The 23,251-nt window shown below is 38.1% G+C and overlaps 1 protein-coding gene across 1 annotated transcript in view; it reads left to right on the forward strand.

The window, feature by feature from the left end:
- The first annotated feature begins 1,399 nt into the window (after positions 1–1,399).
- The window catches only part of TDRD5 (tudor domain containing 5), a 90,944-nt gene continuing 69,092 nt past the window's right edge, over positions 1,400–23,251 (forward strand). Inside the window, exons 1-3 of the mRNA XM_017524431.1 lie at positions 1,400–2,346; positions 2,973–3,380; positions 5,082–5,272. Coding sequence (XP_017379920.1) covers positions 2,115–2,346; positions 2,973–3,380; positions 5,082–5,272 — 831 coding nt within the window. The 5' untranslated portion in view covers positions 1,400–2,114. The remainder of the gene's footprint in view (positions 2,347–2,972; positions 3,381–5,081; positions 5,273–23,251) is intronic.

A 23,251-nucleotide genomic window follows, 5' to 3' on the forward strand; every position in this document is an offset into this window, starting at 1 on the left:
TAAACTTTCTGAATCCTTTCATGTCTGAGGATGTTTTTATTTTCCTTTCACTTTACTGTTGATTAGCCTAAAGGATTCCAGAGTTAGTCCTGAAGATATTGTCATTGAGAAATCCAAAGGCAAACTAATTTCCATTGTTTTATAGATAACATTTCCATATAAAAATCTCTTGATTCTCTTTCTCCTAGAGTTTACCTAGGACAGGATCTTTTTCATTAATTATTCTAAGGACTCTAAGTGGGCCCTTTTAATCTGAAGGCGTGTTTTGGTGCAAATTTAGGACATTTTCTTCTTTTTAACTCCCCAAACCTAATCGTCATTCTTGCTGGTTTTTATTTCTACTTTTGTCATTCACATATTGCAATGTTTAGATCAATTTTCCATGTCTTAATTTAACTTTTTGCTAATTGCTATTCAGCCCTGCCCATTCTGCTATAAACCAGCCCATAAGTCTTGTTTTCTATTTTTCAGGGATTCCTCAATATTCCTGCCTCATTGATGGAACATTTTGTTCCCTTGGCTTTAAAAAAAGCATTATGTCATGAGATTTAAGAAAGAAGATAAGGTCGTTGTGTGTCCTCAAGTCTCTTTGTTGATTCAAATTCTGTGGTTATTTTGGCTTGTCTTGCTTTTTAAATTAGATTGCACATTTTAAGGTACAGGTCTTTATATTATACAATGCCTCTCTATTCTGTGTCTCTGAAAGTATTGTTTTCTGGTTTTCAAGGGCTTAATAGATCTGGCTCACTCTACCAAACCAACAAATAAATCCAAATAAATCTTTAGCTTCCCAACACTATCTCCAGTGGCACCTAGAATGTTGTCCACTCATTCAAAAAGGTCTCCTAACCCTACCCATTCCTTCATCAGGGAGCCAGAGTTGCATCTAACTCTGCAGGGATTCTCAACCAAGAATCAGAATTGTCTGTGATTTTCCTCAAATAAACCCAGACCTACTGAATGAGAACCTTTGTTTATCAGACGTGTGCCTCCTTTTCTTCGCTTAAATAGCTCCGCAGGTGATTCTGAGGCCCACGCGTCCTGCTTCCCGCCCAGGGCGAGTGCGGGCCCCCGCCCCGAAGGTGGTTGGATTGGTGCAAGCGCCCCGGGCCCCACCTCCCGTCTTCGCACCGCGTTGGAGGAGGTAGGCGCCGGTGATCCCGGAAGGCGGCCCGCCTCGGCAGCCGGGCCCATTGGCCCCTGAGACTGGGACGGATCTCAAACCTGACCCCCGAGGGGCTAATACTGCCCAACGGTCCCACCCACCACGTGCCCTCGGGGCTGGAACGCGGCGCGCCGGGAGGGGATTGCAGGCCGGGGGACGCTTGTGCGCAGGCGCGCGGGACGCCGTCGCAGCTACCTTCCTGCGCCGCTTCCTGCGAGGGCGCCCTAGTCTCCACCCGGTCCGCAACGGCAGCGTTGGCGTCACGGCGCGGTGCGGGCAAGACGGGTGACTGGCAGCAGGGCGGTGCTGGGCCGAGAAGTGCCTTACCTGGCGCCTTCCGCTTTTCCTTTTCACCTCTGGTTGCAGAGAGCCACCAGGGCAAGTGGAAGGGCGATGCCCCGCTCCCGCGAGGGGCACCGAGAGACGTTGGGGGCGGGGCAGGGACCCAACCCTAGATAGGTTAGGGGGCGGGCGAAGAATGGTGGTGGCTTCAGATAAGAGGGAGCAGGGAGCGTCCCCTCGGCTTGAGGTGCAGGAGGTGTGCGGCGGGGGCGCCTTTCTGTGGGGCCCTCGCTCTGCAAGGCGGAGGCGGTGTTGCGTTGGCCTCAGTTCCCAGTTCTGGTTCCAGAGGAGCCCGCGAGGGCTTTGGATAGGAAGTTTGCGTTGGCGTCTAACATCGCACAGGAACCCCAATTAACGCCTCCCCCTGGCCACGGGCAGAGTTCTTGACACCTGTAGCTTAATCAGCGCCTGTGGAGATTCAGGGATTGAATCGCCAGGCCACGCACAGGTCGCAGGGCACCCTCCAGTACTGCTGCCTTACCACTCTTAAAACTCGTGTCTCAGTTATTTGTATCCCACTAGTGTTGTTTAAAAAAATTTTTTTTTTCATGTGTTTGCCCTCTTTTCCTCATGAGCTACGTTTCTGTCTTCAGTACTGTAGGGCACAATGTCTGAACAAGAGCGTATACAGGAATGTCTGCGGAAGGAAATAAGATCACTTCTCATTTCCACCAAAGATGGTTTGAGCCCACAGCAGTTGGAGAAGGAGTACCTTTTGATGGTTGGCAACCATCTACCACTCCGGATCCTTGGGTATCGGTCCACTATGGAGCTGGTATTGGACATGCCTGATGTTGTTAGTGTCTGCTCCGGTGCAGGTGGTACCGTAATACTGAAAGGTAGGTTTAAGACTTTTGAAGGTCTATAAACTTTGTAATAAAAACAGCTGCCTAGTAAATAATTATTCTAGTTCTACAGTTATTCCGTATCCCAGCCAGTGGATTTTAATTTGGTGGGGGAGGGAGAATCTTAGGTGCTTTTGAGGTTGTGGGCAAAGTTAGAACCTCTGCAAAAGTAACAAACCATTCCCACAGTGACTACAATTGTGCACTCACAAAAACTACATTTTACATATGATTTCGGGTTATTGCACCTTCAGTCGGGAGAAACAACAAAAAAGGACTTCTTAATTATAAAAACATGTTTTCAATTCCGTGAAGCACAGGAAAAAACCATTGTAGGGAAGTTTGTAGTTCTTCCCAAGAGTTTCAAAATTGTCGGGAGTCAACTGTAATGATAATACATTGAATTATCTTTTCTTCACCTGGTAGAAGAGCTAGCAAGCTGTTGCCCCAAATGCAAGAAATCGAGGAACCAAGAGTTACTGTTTTTTATCGTGCTGCCTGGATAAACAGCTATTTGGAGGGTTAAGAACTGTATAAGCACAGATACTAAGGATAAAGAAGGGAGTAAGGTTTCCACTTAAATGTGTGTGTGTGTGTGTGTTTTTTTCACATCTCCTTAGCCATTCCAGATGAATCTACCAAAGGAATAGCAAGCTTAGTTGCAAAACAGAAGAGCAGCCATAAGGTTCGAAACTACATGCATAAGGGAAGGCCCAGTTTTTATTCTGGACCAAGCTCTCATCGGCGAGTACCTTACCGAGGACGGGTTGCCCCTATTCTTCCAGCTGTTGTGAAGAGTGAGTTGAAGGACCTGTTGGCATTATCTCCTGTTCTCCTTTCTGATTTTGAAAAGGCATTTGCCAAAAGATTTGGACGATCATTTCAATACATGCAATATGGATTTCTCTCCATGTTTGAAGTGCTGAATGCGGCTTCAGATGTCATTTCTGTAGAGCAGACCAGAGCAGGTTCTTTGTTGATGCTGAAGAAGAGTGTAACAGAGGAAAAGTGGAGAGGATGGCCAGCAGGTATGCATGTGGGCAAATGTTGGAGCATTCCTGGCACATAGAGGGGTGTGTAATGGCTAAGGTCCATGAGCTTGTTGAAGTTGAAGCCTGGCTCTACTACTTGCTGGTTGAGTGGTCTCAGGCAAACTATTCAATCTGTTTAAGCCTGATTTCCTCATCTCTAAAATAGAAATAACAATATTTGCCTCTTGGGGTTGTGTTGAGGACCTTACATGAGGCGAGTTCTGTGAAGTGCTTGGCATTTAGTAAGCTCATAATTAGTGTTAGCTATTATTATTTTTAAAAACAAAAGATCTGCTCTTTCTAGAACACTGTAAATTTACATGAATAGTTGTATTCATGCAAAGATGCTATAAGTAAAATGAAAAGTTAAAATACTTAAAAAAATTATTAACGTTAACCCGTCTAATCTTTGCCATCACTGGGCTTATCCTAGGAGACGCTTTGATAACTTTTGTGGTGTAATAATAACCACCTTATCTGTATACCATTTAACCTTGCATCCTCATTACTATATTAGGTAGGGTGAGTAACCCTGTCTTATAGATAAGAAAACCAAAGCTCAGGAAAATTAAATGGCTTTTCCAAAGTCACATGGCTAGAAAAGTGGTAGTGGTACAGCTAGAGTTAGTTCCCAGCTCTTATTGCTGCCCATCCAGTGCTTTTCTGCCCAAATGCTGTGTCGTTAAAGGCTCGAAAGACTGACGTGACCATCTGCATGGTATCTCCCTAGACAATAATGCAGTTACTACACTAAGCATTGGTGGAGCCTATTTGGGAGAATTCTATGCCTATTTCAGTGAGTTTCTTTTTCTCCAAAATCTGCATTTAGATTAACATAGGTGAAACATGAGGATGTGTCACAAGTTTATAAACCAATATTTACACTGTGGTGGGTGATGTAGTTTGAGGGTATGAGGATATACTTAGGAAGGCTCTGGAGACCACCAAGTGTTTCAAGTCTAGCCCTCAACTTTATCAGTATTCTTAAAGTCCTCTAACATAGGAAGACTATTATGAGTTGTAGAAAGCACTTTACCAATTTATTGAAGAGTTGTGGTGAGAGGGGGGTGAATATTCCTTTCCAGTGATTCTGTTCATGTTCTCCATCCATGGTTCCTACCTCTCTCATCAGGATGTCTTGAAGTAACTTTTGTTTTTTTCTTTTTTGGTGAACTTGACCTTAGGGTAAAGAGCTAGGCTGTGGAGAAGTCCGGTGATAGATCTTTCATGTTGTATAACAGAATACACCTTTCCAGTGTTATTCCCCCTTCCTACAAATCTTAAAGAATTTATTCTGTAGTTTTTCATCCTCCCAGAACTGTGCTACTACTAGTAGTTACCCAGTATGAAAAGCATAGTTCTAAGCAGGCTTGGAGACACTTTTGTCTCCTAAATGAGATACAGCTTTTTACATATGAATCCCACCTCTCTGTAATTATATTCAGGTGACCTTAAGTGGAGTTTTAGATAACCCCAACCTTTTTGGAACACTTAGGATCTCTGTCTTCCTCTATGGATGCCTAATAACTTATAATATATGTAAGTTTTGGCTTAATATAAAAATGTAAGCTTTCTTTTCTTAATTTTTACTTCTAAGTTGAAGGCAGTTAGCTCACAGTAGCCTCTATATGTAGCTACCAGAAAATGAAATAGAAGTTGCTAGTGACAATTTTTCTCTTCTTCTGTTACTCACAAAAGGTAAGATTTTTACCCAGCCATTTAGAATGAAACAAGGGTCATACTCCGCAGGCTTTCCGGTAGCAAAGGCATGCTTTTCACAACCCACTTCAAACATGGAACCACCGAAGCAAATAATGAGCATGGAAAAGACTTCCAACTTAAATGTAGTGGAGACTTCAAGGCTGAATCAGACTGAAAAATTAAACCAGGTGAGATAAGAATTTGAAGATATACAGTGTTTTTAAATTCAGTGATGTTAACACTTTGATCTCATGGAAAGGCTGACCTTTTAAAAACTGAAGTCATTCATGTATTTCACATTTGGCTAAGCATTTCCCATGATTGTGTAGATTAGTAAGAAGTGAGAAGTGGAGTGAAAGAAGAGTTTGATTTTATCAACTCCATGGTTTCTACTGTTTTCTGCAAATGATTCCTAAATCTCTATCTCTAGTTCTAGTTCCTCACTAAAGTTACAGAAGCATATTTGCAATTTACCTCGTGAATATCTTCTGAATAGCTGTCGCTGAGCATGATAATCCTGGTATTTTCGGTGACTGTAATCCTGAAGGACTTTGAATAAAAACTACTAGAATATAACCAATAAATGCCTGGCTAAATCACCATGTTAACAACTTAAGTTAGAGCTCAGAATGAGCACATGGAAATTAAGTTTAAAACATGAAAGTGCCTAACTTCTAATAATAGCTTTAATAATTTACATGTAGTAAAATGTGCTCATTTTAAATGTGTAGTTTGAGTTTTGATTAATATATAATTATTCAATCACCATAAAAATAAAAACATTTCCACCATCCCCAAAAAAGCTCCTTCACGCCACTTTTTAGTTTCTTTTCCCAACTGCAGCCACAGACAACCACTGCTTTCTATGATTTTGACTTTCCAAGAGTTTCATATAAATGGAATCAAGCAATATCTAAGCTTTTGCGTTTGGCTTCTTTAACGTAGTAGAATACTTCTGAGGTTCATCCAAGATGTGTATAACAGCAGTTTGTTCCTTCTTCTTGTTTACTATTAGTCCATTATAAAGATACACCTAAATTTGTTATCCCTTCCCCATTAGGTGATATTTGGGTTGTTCCTCTTTGGTCCTTGACTTATAAGGCCATTATCAATATTTGCATACATCTTGTATGGACCTAGTTCATTTCTCTTGTGTAAATGCCTAGGAGTTGGATTACTGCATCATATACTAAGTGTGTGTTAATAAGAAATCGCCACTGTTTTCCAAAGTTGCTGTATGAGTTTCCTTTCCCGTGAGATATGTAGGAGAGTTGTAGTTGTTCCACTTCTTTGTTAACATTTGGAATTGTCAGTTTAAAAAAATATTAGCCATTTGAGTGGGTGTGTAGTGCTATCTCATTATGATTTTAAGTTGGAGATCATAATCTAATGATAATGTTGAGCATCTTTTCACATCCATGTCTGCCATTTGTATTTCCTTTTTGAAGTGTCTATTCAAGTATTTTGCCCATTTTATGAAAATATTGTATTGGAAAAATTTACATATTCTGGACGCAAGTCCTTCTTAGAGACATGTTTCGCAAATATTTTCTCCTGGCCTGTGTTTACTTCTTCATTTCCTTAATCCTGTCTGTTGTGGAAAAGTCTTTAATGTTGATAGAGTCTAGCTTATTCATATTTTTTGGGTTTTTTTTCTTTTTTTTTTTTTGGTAGGGGTTCTTGCTCTGTTGCCCAGGCTGGAATGCAGTGGTGCAGTCTTGGCTCACTGCAACTTCCGCCTCCCGGGCTCAAGTGATTATCCTGCCTCAGCCTCCCAAGTAGCTGGGATTACAGGTGCCCATCCCCCCACCCCAGCCCTGCCCGGCTAATTTTTGTATTTTTATTAGGGACAGGGTTTCACCATCTTTGCTAGGCTGGTGTCAAATTCCCAACCTCAGGTGATCCGCCCACCTCAGCCTCCCAAAGTGCTCGGATTACAGACATGAGCCACTGCGCCCAGCTCATACTTTTCTTTTATTCTTGCCTACCTAATAGATTCTAGTCTGAAGCTACAAACATTTTCTCCTTTGTTTTCTTTGAAGTTTTATGCTTCTAGTTCCTTTTGTTTTTTTGGACAGAGTCTTGCCTTGTGGCCAGGCTGGAGTGCAATGGCGTGATCTCGGCTCCCTGTAACCTCTGTCTCCCGGTTCAGGCGATTCCCCTGCCTCAGCCTCCCGAGTAGCTGGGACTACAGGCATGCATCACTACACCCAGCTAATTTTTTTTTTTTGTATTTTTTTTTTTTAAGTAGAGACTGTGTTTCACCATGTTGGCCAGGATTATCTCAATCTCCGGACCTCGTGATCCACCCATCTTGGTCCCCCAAAGTGCTGGGATTACGGGCGTGACCCCTGTGCCCAGCCTATGTTTTCGGTTCTTATATTTAAGTATATTATCCATTTTAAGCTAAATTTGCGTGAGGTACCAGGTACAGATCAAAGTTTTCTGCACATAGACATTTATCCCAGCACCACTTGTTGAAAAGAGACTTTTTTTCTCATTGAACTACCTTATTTTGGCACCTCTAGTGAATCTGTTGGCCTCACACGTGTAAATTCTGTTTTGAGACTCTATTCGGGTCCATTTTTCTGTGTGTCTGTTCTTTTGTCGATACCTTGCTATCTTTATTACTGTAGCTTTGTAATATCTTAGTCATATATAGTCATGTGTCAATGACAGGGATACAATCTGAGAAGTGCGTTGTTAGGTGATTTTACCATTGTATTATCATCATAGAATGCTCTTACACTAACCTAGATGGTATATAACCTACTACACACCTAGGCTATATGGTATAGCCTATTGCTTATAGGCTACAAACCTTTATAGCATGTTCCTGCACCGAATGCTATAGGCAGTTGTAACATAATGGGGTATTAATGTGTGTAAACATAGAAAAGGTACAGAAAAAATACAGTATTATAATCTTGTGGACCACCATCATCCAGGTGGTCTATCATTGACCACAAATCACAATGCAGCCCATGACTGTAGTTAAGTCTTGCAACTTTGTTAATTTTCGAAAGTGCTTTGGATATTCTAGGTTTGCATTTGCAGATGCATTTAATTTGTTACAAATCAGCTTGTCCGTTTCTGAAATAAGATTGTGATATTTATTAGAATTAAATTGGATCTATAGGTAAGTTTGGGGGGGAAATGACCTCTTAACAATATCTAGTCTGCTGATTCAAGAACATGGTATATCTTCATTTATCTAGGTCTTTACATTCTGTCAGTGATGTTTTATAGTTTTCAATGCATAAGGTTTGCATATATTTTGTTAAACTTACCCTTTATACCTTTCATATTTTTATGCTATTATAAATGATATTTAAAATTTCTGTTCATTGCTAATAGAAAATCAATTGGATTTTTTTTTTTTTTTTTTTTTTGGTATGTTGAGCTTGTATCCTGTGACCTTGAATCGTGATACTTGATAAACTCAGTTCTGTAATTCAAATCATTCTAGCAGCTATTTTGTAGAGTTCGGATTTTCTGCATAGACTATCATGTCATCTGGGAGTAAAGACAGTTTTACTTCCTTCTTTTCAATCTATCTGCTTTTACCCCAACCCTTACCACACAGTGTAGGCTCTCTAGTATTATATAGTATGTTAGAAATGTGAGAGTGGGCTGGGCACAATGGCTCACACCTGTAATCCCAGCAATTTGGGAGGCCGTGGCGGGTGGATCATGAGGCCAAGAGATCGAGATTTTCCTGGACAACATGGTGAAACCCCGTCTCTACTGAAAATACAAAAAATTAGCTGGTCATGGCGGTGTGCGCCTGTAGTCCCAGCTACTTTGGAGGCTGAAGCAGGAGAATTGCTTGAACCCAGGAGGCGGAAGTTGCGGTGAACCGAGATCATGCCATTGCACTCCAGCCTGGGTAACAAGAGTGAAACTCCATCTCAAAAAAAAAAAAAAAAAAAAAAAAAAAGAAAAAAAAAAAAAAAAAAAAAAAAAAAAAAAAAAAAAAAAAAAAAAGCTCTATCAATCAAAATAATCTGACATTTATAGGCTAATTTATCCAACAAACTACATAACATACATTCCTCTCGAGTTTACATAGGGCATTCATCAAGACAGAGCACATAAAACACACCTTAACAAATTTAAAATAATAGTCATCATACAAAGTATATTCCCAGACCATAATAGAATTAAGTTGGATGTCAATAGCAAAAAAAAAAAAAAAAAAAAAAAAAAAAAAAAAAAAAAAATCCCTGAATAAACAGCACACTTCTACATAACAATGGACAAAGAAGAAAAGTTTCAGAAGTCTTTAAATATTGTGAACTAAACAAAAATGAAAATTCGATTTATTAAAATTTGTGGGATGCAATGAAAATAGTACTTAAAGATAAATTTATGGCGTTAAATATAATATGTCACAATGCATTTAATCAAGCTCTTATGTTTAGATATGTTGATTTTTTATTTTTAGAATTATTTCAAGCATGTAAACAATGCTACATTAAACAAGGTAAATCTTAATTATTGAAATTTTTAAGAAAAATATATAAAAGTATGATTGCTGATTAAGAATATTTTGGCCAGGCGCGGTGGCTCACGCCTATAATCCCAGCACTTTGGGAGGCCAAGGTGTGTGGATCACGAGGTCAAGAGATTGGGACCATCCTGGTCAATATGGTGAAACCCTGTCTCTACTAAAAATACAAAAATTAGCTGGGCATGGTGGCACACGCCTGTAGTCCCAGCTACCCGGGAGGCTGAGGCAGGAGAATTGCTTGAACCCAGGAGGCGGAGGTTGCGGTGAGCCAAGATCGCACCATTGCACTCCAGCCTAGGTAACAAGAGCGAAACTCCGTCTCAAAAAAAAAAAAGAATAAAGAATATTTTTAGGCTTTCAAAATATATTACTGCCAGGTGCGGTGGCTCATGCCTGTAATCCCAGCACTTTGGGAGGCTGAGGTGGTTGGATCATAAGGTCAGGAATTCAAGACCAGCCTGGCCAACTTGGTGAAACTTCATCTCTACTAAAAATACAAAAATTAGCCAGGTGTGGTGGTATGTGCCTGTAGTTCCAGGCTATTAAGGAGGCTGAGGCAGGAGAATTGATTGAACCCAGGAGGCAGAGGTTGCAGTGAGCTGAGATTGTGCCATTGCACTCCAGCCTGGGCAACACAATGAGACTCTGTCTCAAAAANTTAAGACGGGGTTTCACCATGTTGGTCAGGCTGGTCTTGAACTCCCGACCTCAGGTAATCCGCCTGCCTTGGCCTCCAAAGTGCTTGGATTACAGGTGTGAGCCACCACGCCCGGCCCTCTAGAGTTTGTTTTTCTTAAATATTTTGTAGAATTTATTAGTGAACCAAATTGGACCTGGAGCTTTTTTTGTGTGGAAAGGATTTAAACAACAAATTCAGGGCCATTTTGGATTTTCCACTTTTTTTTATGAGCCATGGTACCTTGTCTTTCAAGGTGTTGTCCATTTTATCTAGGTTGTCAAATGTATTGAAATAAAGTTGTTAATAATTTTCCCCCAATAACATTTTAAGGTCTGTAGGATCTGATGATTGCTCCTTCTCTCTGTCTTTCCCACACACATACCAATCTTGCTAAAGATTTAGTCACTTATACACAGTTATGCATCACGTAATGACACTGTTGTTAATGGACTGCATGTCAACAGTAGTTCCATAAAATTATAACAGAACTGAAAAATTCCTGCCACCTGGTGGTGATGTAGGCGTTGTAACACATAGTGTGATGCAACACTTGTATTTGTGGTGCCAGTCATATATATAGCACATACAATTATGTACAGTATGTAACAGTAATGACAATGAACAACCATGTTATGGGTTTATGTTTTTACCGTACTATACTTTGTATCATTATTTTAGAGTGTGCTCTTTACTAAAAAATTTAATTGTAAAACAGCATAAGGCAGTTCCTTCAGGAGATATTCCAGAAGGAAGACATTTGTTATCATAGGTGATGACAACTCCATGCATATTATTGTCCCTGAACACCTTACCACATGACAAGATAAATTTAGTGTAGCCTAAGTGTATGGTGTATATAAAGTCTACAGTAGTGTACAGTAATGTCCTAGGCCTACACATTCACTAACTACTCACTCACCTAGAGCAACGTATAACCTTGCATGCTCCATTTATGTGCTTTACACAGTTGTCCCGTTTTATCTTTTATACTGTATTCTTACTGTACCTTTTCTGTGTTTAGATAGACAAGTACTTACTATTGTGTTACAATTGCCTGTGGTATTCAGTACAGTTTTGTACTCTTTGTAGCCTAGGAGCAATAGGCTATACCATATAACCTAGATGTGTAGTAAGGCTATACCATCTGGGTCTGTGTTAAGTACATTCTATGTTCGTACGACAATGAAATCGCCTAATAATGTGTTTCTCAGGTTGTATCCCCATTGTTAAAAGATGCATGACTGTATTTTTCTTTTTTTTTCCATTTATTTTATTGCATTTTAGGTTTTGGGGTACATGTGAAGAACATGCAAGATTGTTGCATAGGTACACATGTGGCAGTATGATTTGCTGCCTTCCTCCCCATCACCTACATCTGGCATCTCTCCCCTTGCTATCTCTCCCCAACTCCCCACCCCCTACCGTCCCTCCCCTATTTCCCCCCAACAGATCCCAGTGTGTAGTGCTCCCCTCCCTGTGTCCATGTGTTCTCACTGTTCAACATCCGCCTATGAGTGAGAACATGCAGTGTTTGATCTTCTGCTCTTCTGTCATTGAGATACCATTTCATGCCAGTTAGAATGGCGATCATTAAAAAATCTAGAGACAACAGATGCTGGAGAGGATGTGGAGAAATAGGAACACTTTTACACTATTGGTGGGAGTGTAAATTAGTTCAACCATTGTGGAAGACAGTGTGGCGATTCCTCAAGGACGTAGAAATAGAAATTCCATTTGACCCAGCAATCCCATTGCTGGGTATATATCCAAAGGGTTATAAATTGTTCTACTATAAGGACACGTGCACACGAATGTTCATTGCAGCACTGTTTACTATAGCAAAGACCTGGAACCAACCCAAATGCCCATCGATGATGGACTGGACAGGGAAAATGTGGCACATATACACCATAGAATATTATGCAGCCATAAAAAACGATGAGTTTGCGTCCTTTGTAGGGACGTGGTTGAACCTGGAAACCATCATTCTCAGCAAACTGACAGAAGAGCATGGCTGTATTTTTCAAAGAACAAGACTTTAGTTTTGGTTTTTTAAAATTTTTCATTGTTTTATTTCATTGATTTCTGTGCTAATTGTTTAGTAATGTCTATTTACTTTGGGTTAATTCCCTCTTTGCTCATAATATGCAAGTTTGGTCATCGATTTTGGTCCCTTTTTAATGTAAACATTTAAGGCTATAAATTTGTTCTAAGTATTGCTTTAGCTATATCTCCCACATTTTGATATGAAATTCAAATTTGATATGAAAACTCATTTTCAGGTCAAAATTTACTACTCTTCCTTTTGATTTTTTTGTGTGTATCATGGATTATTTAGAAGTGTGTGGTTTAATTTGCAAATATTTGGGGATTTTTTTTTTTTTCAGAGATGTTTCTGTTCTAATTTCATTGTGGTCCAACAATATAGATTTCATTCTTTATACATTTTTTGAGACTCATTATATGGCTCAGAATATGTTTATCTTGGTAAGTGTTTAATAATTCACTGCAAAAGAATATGTATTCTGCTATATTTGGGTGTAGTATTCTATAAATGTCAAGTTATGTCATTCAGGACTTCTTTTTTTAAGTGAGGTTTTTTACTGAGGAGGAGTATTGAAATCTTCAAACATAATTATAGATTTTTATATTTTACCTTTTAGTTCATTTAGTTTATGCTTTGGCTATTTTTTTCCACAGATTGTTGGGATACAGGTGGCACCACTAAAGAACTACATAAGTTCTTTAGTGGTGATTTGTGAGATTTTGGTGCTGACATCACCCAAGCAATATACACTGCACCCTGTTTGTAGTCTTTTATGCCTCACCCTTTCCTTCCCCCCCAAGTCCCCAAAATCCATTGTATTATTCTTATGCCTAGGCATCCTCATAGCTTAGCTCCCACATATCAGTGAAAACATCTGATGTTTTGTTTTCATTCCTGAATTACTGCACTTAGAATATATAGTCTTCAGTCTCATCAAGGTCACTGCAAATGCCATTAATTCATTTATTTTTATGGCTGAATGGTATTCCATTGTGTGTGTGTGTGTGTGTGTGTGTGTGTGTGTGTATATATATATATATATACACACACACACACACACACACACCATAGTTTCTTTATTCACTTGTTGATTGAGGGGCATTTGGGTTGATTCCGTAATTTTGCAGTTGCAATTTGTGCTGTTATAAACGTGTGTGCAAGTATCTTTTTCATATAATTATTTCTTTTCCTCTGGGTAGATATCTAGTAGTGGGATTGCTGAATCAAATGGTAGTTCTACTTTTAGTTCTTTAAGGAATCTCCACACTGTTTTCCATAGTGGCTGTACTAGTTTGCATTCCCACAAGTAGCATAGAAGTATTCCCTGTTAACCACATACATACCATCATCTACTGTTTTTTGATTTTTTAATTATGGCCATTCTTGGAATAAAGTGGTATCTCATTGTGGCTTCGATTTGCATTTCCCTGATCATTAGTGATGTTAAGGATTTTTTCTTATGTTGGCCATTTGTATATCTTTTGAGAATTGACTGTTCATGTCCTTAGCCCACTTCTTGATGGGATTGCTTGTTTTTGTTTTTTTTTTTTCTTACTGATTTGAATTCATTATAGATTCCAGATGTTAGTCCTTTGTTGGATGTATAGATTGTGAAGATTTTCTCCCACTCTGTGGGTTGTCTGTTTACTCTGCTGACTGTTCATTTGCTGTGCAAAAGCTCTTTAGCTTAGTCCTATTTATCTTTGTTTTTATTGCATTTGCTTTTGGGATTTTGGTCATGAAATCCTTGCCTAAGCCAATGTCTGGAAGGGTTTTTCCAATATTATCTTATAGAATTTTTAGTTTCAGGTCTTAGATTTAAGTCCATAATCCATCTTGAGTTGATTTTTGTATAAGGTGAGAGATGAGGATCCAGATTCATTCCCCCACATGTGGCTAGCCAATTATCCTATCACCATTTGTTGAAAAGGGTGTCTTTTCCCCACTTTGTTTTTGTTTGCTTTGTCAAAGATCAGTTGGCTATAAGTGTTTGGGTTTATATCTGAGTTCTCTATTCTGTTCCATTGGTCTATGTTCCCATTTTTATACCAGTACCTTGCTGTTTTGTTAATTATAACTTTATAGTATAGTTTGAAAGCAGTTGGTTTGATGCCTCCAGATTTGTTCTTTTTGCTTAGTCTTGCTTTGGCTATGTGGGCTCTTTTTTGGTTCCATATGAATTTTAGAATTGTTTTTTCTAATTCTATGAAGAATCATAGTGGTATTTTGATGGGGATTACCTTGAATTTGTAAATTACTTTTGGCAGTGTGGTCATTTTCACAATATTGATTCTATCCATCCATGAGCATGGGATGTGCTTCCTTTTATTTGTGTCATCTATGATTTCTTTCAGCAGTGTTTTGTAGTTTTCCTTGTAGAGGTCTTCCTCCCCCTTGGCTAGGTGTATTCCTAAGTATTTTATTATTTTTGCAGGTATTGTAAAAGGGTTTGAGTTCTTGATTTGATTCTCTGCTTGGTCACCGTTGGTGTATAGAAGGGCTCTGATTTGTGTACATTAATCTTGTATCTGGAAACTTTATTTAAATTCTTTTTTTTCTTTAAAGACAAAGTCTCACCCTGTCACCCAGGCTGGAGTGCACTGGTGTGATGTTGGCTCACTGAAACCTCCATGTCCCAGGTTTAAGCAATTCTTCTGCCTCAGCCTCCTTAGTAGCTAGAACTACAGGCATGTGCCACCAGGCCTGGCTAATTTTTGTATTTTTAGTAGAGATGGGGTTTCACCATATTGGCCAGGCTGGTCTCGAACTCCTGACCTCATGATCCACCTGCCTCGGCCTCCCAAAGTGCTGAGATTACAGGCATAAGCCACCATGCCTAGCTTGCTTAATTCTTTTATCAGCCCTAGGAGCTTTCTGGAGGAGCCTTGAGGGTTTTTAAGGTAAATGATCATATTGTCAGCAAGCAATGACAGTTTGATTTTCTCTTTTCCAATTTGGATGTTCTTTGTTTCTTTTTCTTATCTGATTGCATTTGGCTAGGACTTCCAGTACTATGTTGAGCAGTGGTGAAAGTGGGCATCTTTGTCTTGTTCCATTTCTCAGAGAGAATGCTTCCACCTTTCCCCATTCAGTATTATGTTGGCTGTGGGTTTGTCATAGATGGCTTTTATTACATTGAGGTATATCTCTTATATGCTGATTTTGCTGAGAGCTTTGATCTTAAAGCAATGCTGGATTTTGTTGAATGCTTTTTCTGTGTATACTGAGATAATCATGTGATTTTTGTTGTTAATTCTGTTTATGTGGTGTATCACATTTTTTGACTTGCGTGTGTTAAACCATCCCTTCATCCCTGGTATGAAATCCACTTGATCATGGTGGATTATTTTTTGATGTGTTGTTGGATTTGGTTAGCTAGTATTTTGTTAAGAATTTTAGCATCTGTGTTCATCAGGGATATCAGTCTGTAGTTTACTTTTTTTGTTAGGTCCTTTTCTGGTTTTGGTATTAGGGTAATGCTGGTTTCATAGAATGAATTAGGGAGGGGTCTCTCTTTCTCTAGCTTGTGGAATTGTGTCAAAAGGTTTGGTACCAATTCTTCTTTGAATGTCTGGTAGCATTCTGCTGTGAATCTGTCTGCTCCTGGAACTTTTTTTTGTTGGTAATTTTTAAACTACCGTTTCAACCTCGCTGCTTGTTACTGGCTGTTCAGGGTATTCACTTCTTCCTGACTTAAACTAGGAGGGTTGTAGTTTTCCAGGAAGTTATCCATGTCTTCTAGGTTTTCTAGTTTATGTGCATAAAGCTATTGGTAGTAGCCTTGAATGATGCTTTGTATTTCAGTGGTGTCAGTTGTAATATCTCCTGTTTCATTTGTTAATGAGGTTATTTGAATTTTCTCTTTTCTTCTTGGTTAATCTTGCTACTGGTCTATCATTTTATCTTTTCAGAGAACCAGCTTTTTGTTTCATTGATCTGTTTGTTTTTTTTTAATTTTAATTTCATTTAGTTCTGTTCTGATCTTGGTTATTTCCCTTCTTCTGGTGAGTTTGGGTTTGGTTTGTTTTTTGTTTCCCTAGTCCTTGAGTTATGACCTTAGAATGTCAGTTTGTGCTCTTTCAGACTTTTTGTTGTAGGTGTTTAGGTCTATGAACTTATCTCTTAGCACCACCTTTGCTGTATCCCAGAAGCTTTGATAGGTTGTGCCATTATTGTCATTGAGTTCGAAGAATTTTTAAATTCCATCTTGATTTTATTTTTGACCCAATGATGAATCAGGAGTGGGTTATTTAATTTCCATGTATTTGCATGGTTTTGAAGGTTCCTTTTGGAGTTGATTTCCAGTTTTATTCCTCTGTTGTCTGAGAGAATGCTTGATACAATTTCAATTTTCTTAAATTTATTGAGTCTTGTTTTATGGCTTATCATATGATCTATCTTAGAGAAAGTTCCATGCCTTGTTCAGTAAAATGTGTATTCTGCAGTTGTTGGATGAAATGTTCTGTATATTTCTGTTAAGTCCATTTGTTCCAAGGTATAGTTTAAATCCATTGTGTCTTTAACTTTCTGTCTTGATGACCTGTCTAGTGATGTCAGTAGAATATTAAAGTCCTCCACTATTACTGTGTTGCTGTCTAATTTCTTAGGTCTATTAGTAATTGTTTTATAAATTTGGGAGCTCCAGTGTTAAGTGCATGTATGTTTAAGATTGTGATTTTCCTGTTGGACAAGGCCTTTAACCATTATATAATGTCCCTCTGTCTCTTTTAACTGCTGTTGCGTTAAAGTTTGTTTGTCTGATGTAAGAATAGCTACCCCTGCTTGCTTTTGGTGTCCATCTGTATGAAATGCCTTTTGCCACCCCTTTACTTTATGTGGGTCCTTATGTATTAGGTGAGTCTCTTGAAGGCAGCAAATAGTTGGTTAGTGAATTCCTATCCATTCCGCAGTTCTGTATCTTTTAAGTGGAACATTTAGGCCATTTACATTTAATGTTAGTTTGGAGATGTGAGGTACTATTGCATTCATCCTGCTGTTTGTTGCATTCGTTGTGCTGTTTGTTGCTTGTGTACCTTGTTTTGTTTGGTTTTTGTTTTGCTTTCTAAATTGTATTTTTGTTTTACAGGTTGTATGTGATTTATGCTTTAAAGAGGTTCTGTTTTGATGTGTTTTCAGGATTTGTTTCAAGATTTAGAGCTGCTTTTAGTGGTTCTTGTAGCAGTGGCTTGGTAGTGGTGAATTGTTTAAGCATTTGTTTGTCTGGAAAAGACTATCTTTCCTTCATATATAAAGCTTAGTTTTGCTGGATACAAAAGTCTTGGCTGATAATTGTTTCATTTGAGGAGGCTGAAGATAGGGCCCCAATCCCTTCTAGATTGTAGGATTTCTGCTGAGAAATCTGCTGTTAATTTGATAGATTCTCCTTATTGGTTACCTAATGCTTATGTCTCACAGCTCTTAAGATTCTTTCCTTTGTCTTTACTTTAGATAATTTGATGATAATGTGCCTAGGTGGTGATCTTTTTGTGATGAATTTCCTGGGTGTTCTTTGTGCTTCTTGTATTTGGATGTCTAGGTCTCTAGCAAGGCCAGGGAAGTTTTCCTTGATTATTCCCCCAAATATGTTTTCCAAACTTTTAGATTTCTATTCTTCCTCAGGAACACCAGTTATTCTTAGGCTTGATCATTTAACATAATCCCAGACTTCTTGGAGGCTTTGTTCATATTTTCTTTTTCTTTTTTCTTTGTCTTTGTTGGATTGGGTTAATTTGAAGACCTTGTCTTCGAGCTCTGAATTTTTTTCTTCTACTTGTTTAATTCTATTGCTGAGACTTTCCAGAGCATTTTGCATTTCTATAAGTATGTCTAATGTTTCCTGAAGTTTTTATTGTTATTTCTTTATGCTATTTCCTTGAGTATTTCTCCTTTCACTTCTTGTATCATTTTTTTGGATTTCCTTGCATTGGGATTCACCTTTCTCTGGTGAATCCCTAATTAACTTAATAACTAATCTCCTGAATTCTTTTTCAGGTAAATCAGGGATTTCTTCTTGGTTTGGATCCATTGCTGGTGAGCTAGTGTGATTTTTGGGGTGTTAAAGAGCCTTGTTTTGTCATCTTACCAGTGTTGGTTTTCTGGTTCCTTCTCAATTGGGTAGGCTCTGTCAGAGGGAGGGTCTAGGGCTGAAGGCTTTTCAGATTCTTTTGTCCTACAGAGTGTTGCCTTGATATAGCACTCTCTCCCTTTACCTGTGGATGTGGCTTCCTTTCAGTTAGCTGCAGTGTTTGTTATCTCTCTGTGGGTCTAGCCACCCAGAAAGTCTATCCAGCCTGGTAGCAGGAGTTGTCTGCACAGAGTCCTGTGATGTGACCTGACTCTGGGTCTCTCAGCTGTGGATACCAGCACTTGTTCAGGTGGAGGGTGGTGAGGGGTGGGAGGGGTTGAAATGGACTCCATGAGGGTTCTTAGCTTTGATGGTTTAATGTTCTATTTTTGTACTGGTTGGTCTCCTGCTGGGAAGTGGCCCTTTCCAGAGAGCATCAGGTGTGGTAGTGTGGAGAGGAACCAGCTGTGGGCCTGCTTTGGCTATTTTGAATCTGTTAGCTGCATACACATTTATGATTATGTGTTTCTCATGCATTGCCATATTTATCATTGTGAAATTCTTCTATTTGTTGCTGATAACACCCCTTGTTCTCAAGTCTACTTTATCTGATAGGACTGTAGTTGCACCAACTTTGTTTAGATGCAGTGTTAGCATTGTGTATCTTTTTACATTCTTTTTTAAAAACCTAGTTACATTTAAAATGGGTTTCCTATAGACAGTATATAGTGTTCTGTCTTGCTTTTTAAAAAATCAAATCTGACAATCTCATTTAATGGGGATATTTGACACATTTATACTTAATTTTAAAATTACCAATAATGGTTAGATTTAAATCTGTCTTGCCATTATGGCTTTTTCCCCCATTCTTTCCTTGCCTTCTTTTTAAAATTTATTTTTAGAGAAGTTTCAGGTTCACAACAAAATTGAGCCAGAAGTACAGAGTTCCCATGTACCCCATTTCCCCCCACACATAAACCTCCCCCACTGTTGACGTTCTGTACCACAGTGGCACATTAGTTACAATTGATAAACCTATGTTGGCACATCACCCACAGTGTGTAGTTTACACTAGGATTTGCTTTTGGTGTTGTACATTCTGTGGGTTTTGCCAAATATGTAATGGCATGTATCCACTATTATAGTATCATACTGAATAGTTTCACTGCCCTGAAAGTCCTCTGTGCTTGTGCATATTGATATTTCCCTTACCTTAATCTGCTGGTAACCACTGATTTTTTTTTTTTTTTTTTTTTTTTGCTTTTTCCAGAGTCGTATAGTTGGACTTACAGCATGTAGCCTTTCAGATTGGCTTCTTTCACTTAGAAGTATACATTTAAGGTTCCTGTATGTCTTTTCATGACTTGATAGTGCATTTCTTTTTGGCACTGAGTAATATTTCATTGTATGGTACCACAGTTTATCCACTCAGGTACAGAAGGACATCATGATTGTTTCCTCATACAGCTGCTATAAAATGCATGCGGGTTTTTGTGTGGATAGCAGTTTTTAATTCATGTAGGTAAATACCAAGGATTACAGTTGCTAAATTGTCTGATAAAGATACGTTTGTTTTTATTTAAAAAACTGCTAAACTGTCTTCCAAGTTGGTGGTACCATTTTGCATTCTCACCAGTGATGGATGAATGTTTCTGTTGTTCTGCTTTGCTGGTCAGCATTTGGTGTTGCTAGTATTTTAGATTTTGGCCATTCTAATAGCTGTATAGTGGTATTTCATTGCTGTTTGCTTACTTGCCATCTGGTATATCTTCTTTAGTGAGAGACTGTTTAGGTATTTTGCCCATTTTTAAAAATTGGATTATTTTCTTATTGCTGGGTTTTAAGAGTTCTTTGTATATTTTGATTAATGGTCTTTTATATGTTTCTTGCTAATATTTTCTTCTAATCTGTGGCTCGTTTTCTCAATCTTTCAACATTGTCTTACAGAGAAGTTTTTAATCTTAAGACCAGGTGATCAATTATTTCTTTCATGTCTTGTGCCTTTGGTGTTGTATCTAGGAAGTCATCACCTTATCCAAAGTCAGCTAGTGTTGTCCTATGTTGTCTTCTAGGAATTTTATAGTTTTGAATTTTACATTTAGGTCTATGATCTATTTTAAGTTAATATTTGTGAAGGGTGTAAGATCTAGAAATGTATGTGTTGAGGGGTTTTTGTTTTTGTGGGTTTTCTGCAAGTGGTTGTTCAATTCTAGTACCATTTGTGAAAAGACTATGTTTGATTCATTCTGTTGCTTTTGTTCCTTTATCAAAGATCAGTTCACTATATTTATGTGAGTCTATGTCTAGGTTCTCCAGTCTCTTCCACTGGCCTATTCTTTCACCAGTACCATGCTATCTTGGTTACTGTAGCTTTTTAAGAAAGTCTTGAAGGTGGGTAGTGTCATTCCTCTGAATTTATTCTAAAATTTTTTTGGCTATTCTGGATCTTTTGCCTCCGGCATAAACTTTGGAATCAATCTGTTGATATTCACAAAATAACTAACTTGCTGAGATTTTGACTGGGATTGAACTGAATCTATAGATTGAGTTGGGAAGAACTGATATCCGGACAATAGTGAGTTTTCATATCCATGAACGTGGAATAGCTCTCCGTTTATTTCTTCTTTGAGTTCTTTCATCAGAGTTTGTAGTTTTCCTCATACAGATCTTGTGTATATTTTGTTGGATTTATATTTAAGTGTTATATTTGGGAATGCTAATGTAAACAGTATTTTTTAAATTTCAAATGTTGCTTGTTAGTGGAATGCAGGAAAAGGATTGACTTTTGTACATTAACGTTGCATTCTGCAACTTTGCTATAATTGCTAATTAGTTCCAAGAGTTTTTTAAAAATTCTGTCTTCATTCCTACATAGGAGATGTGATCTGTGAATAAAGGACATTTTTATTTCTTCCTTCCCAGTCTGTTTGTTTCATTTCCTGTTCTTGACTTACTGCATTTGCTAGGACTCCAGCAAGATATTGCAAAGCAGTGGGAGAGAACATTCTTTGCCTTCTACCTGGTTAAGTATTTTTTTGGGATTCTACTTTATCTTTTTTGTTTATTATCTATATTTTTCTGTTTCATATTTTAGTGGATGCCTTAGGGTTTTCAACCTATATTTTTAATTTATCACAATTGATCTTCATATAATATTAAAACATTTTGTATATAGTGTAAGAACCTCAGAACAGTAAATTTACATTTTTCCTCTTTCATCCTTTGTGCTCTTGTTGTGATACTTTTAGTTCTTATGTTATGTATCTCTTAATGCATTGTTATTTTTGCTTTAAAAATATTTGAATAAAAATAGTTATTTTAATACTAAAATATTTAAAACATAAAGCCAAATTTTAAGAGATTAAAAATAAAAAAACTTGTCTACCCACACTTACTAGCACTACTGATGCTCTCCAATTCTTTGTGTTTAGATTTCTGTCAGTATAATTTTCTTTCTGTTTGGAAAATTTTAACATACTCTCTAAGATAAATCTGCTAGTGGTATGTATTCTTAGCTTTTATTCATCTGAAAAAGTCCATTTGTCATTTTCATTTTGAAATACTATTTTTCTGGGTACAGAATTCTACCTAGTTTGATAGTTTTTGCCCTCTTTTAGTGCTTTAGAGTTGTTACTCCATTTTCTTGTCTTCAGAGTTTCTAACAATGTCTATAATAATTCTTATCTTTGTTCTGTACGTAATGTATTTTTTCCTTCTGATGCTTTCAGGATTTTCTCTTTGGTTTTCCACAGTTTGATTGTAGTATCACTTGGTGTAGTTTTCTTATTTCTTTCTGCTTGGGATTCATTGAGCTTCTGGTTTGTGGGTTTATAATTTTCATGAAATCTGGAAATTTTGTCATCAAATATTTTTCTCTTCTTTCCTCTTCTAGGAGTACAATCACACCATTTTAGACTGCTTGTTATTTTCTTGGAGGTTACTGGGGCTTTTTTTTTTCATTACAATTCTTTTTTCCCCCGCACTGTGTGCTTCATTTTACATAGTTTCAATTGCTGTCTTCAAATTAGTTGATCTTTTCTCAACAATGTAACCTACTAATTCCATCCAGTTTATTTTTCATTCAGATGTTGCATTTTTAATCTCCAGGTTTTCCACATGGGTCTTTTAATATCCTCATTTCTTCTATTCATTATATTCATATTTTTTTTATTGATATAAGTATATGTGTAAGGTTTATAACTTTTAGAGGGCTTGTCTAATTTTATTATCTGTGCCATTTCTGTTTTTTTCTGTTGATTTTTTTTTTCACTGACATGATCATATTCTCCCACCACTTCACATGGTTGGTGACTTTTGACTGGATGCTAGACTATTGTGAATATTTCATTGTTGGGCTTTACATAGTAAATCACTTTGACTCAGTATGATGATTTTGAGTTTTTGTTTTAAGAGGTATTAGAGTGGGTGCTATAGACTGAATTCTTTTCTCCCCATATTTATGTATTTAAGCCTGAAAGCTTCCAATATGATATTAGGAGATGGGGTCTTTGGGAAGTAATTAAAATTGGATGAGGTTATGAAGGTGGGGTCCTTATGATGGGATGAATAGCTTATAAGAAGAGACACTAGAGAGTTTGCTCTCTCTCTCTCTCTGCGGGAACTCCCTGAGAAAATGTCATGTAAGCACACATGGCAAGAAGAAGAAGGTGGCCATCTGCAAGTCAGAAAGAGAGTGCTCACCAGGAACCAAATCGAGTGGTACAGGTCAAATATCCCTTATCTGAAATGCTTGGTTGAGTATCCCTTATCTGCTCAAGCCTGTAATCCCAGCACTTTGGGAGGCCGAGGCGGGTGGATCACGAGGTCAAGAGATCGAGACCATCCTGGTCAACATGGTGAAACC

Source organism: Cebus imitator, unplaced genomic scaffold, assembly GCF_001604975.1.
Source record: "Cebus imitator isolate Cc_AM_T3 unplaced genomic scaffold, Cebus_imitator-1.0 Scaffold33, whole genome shotgun sequence".
NCBI classification, from domain to species: domain Eukaryota; kingdom Metazoa; phylum Chordata; class Mammalia; order Primates; family Cebidae; genus Cebus; species Cebus imitator.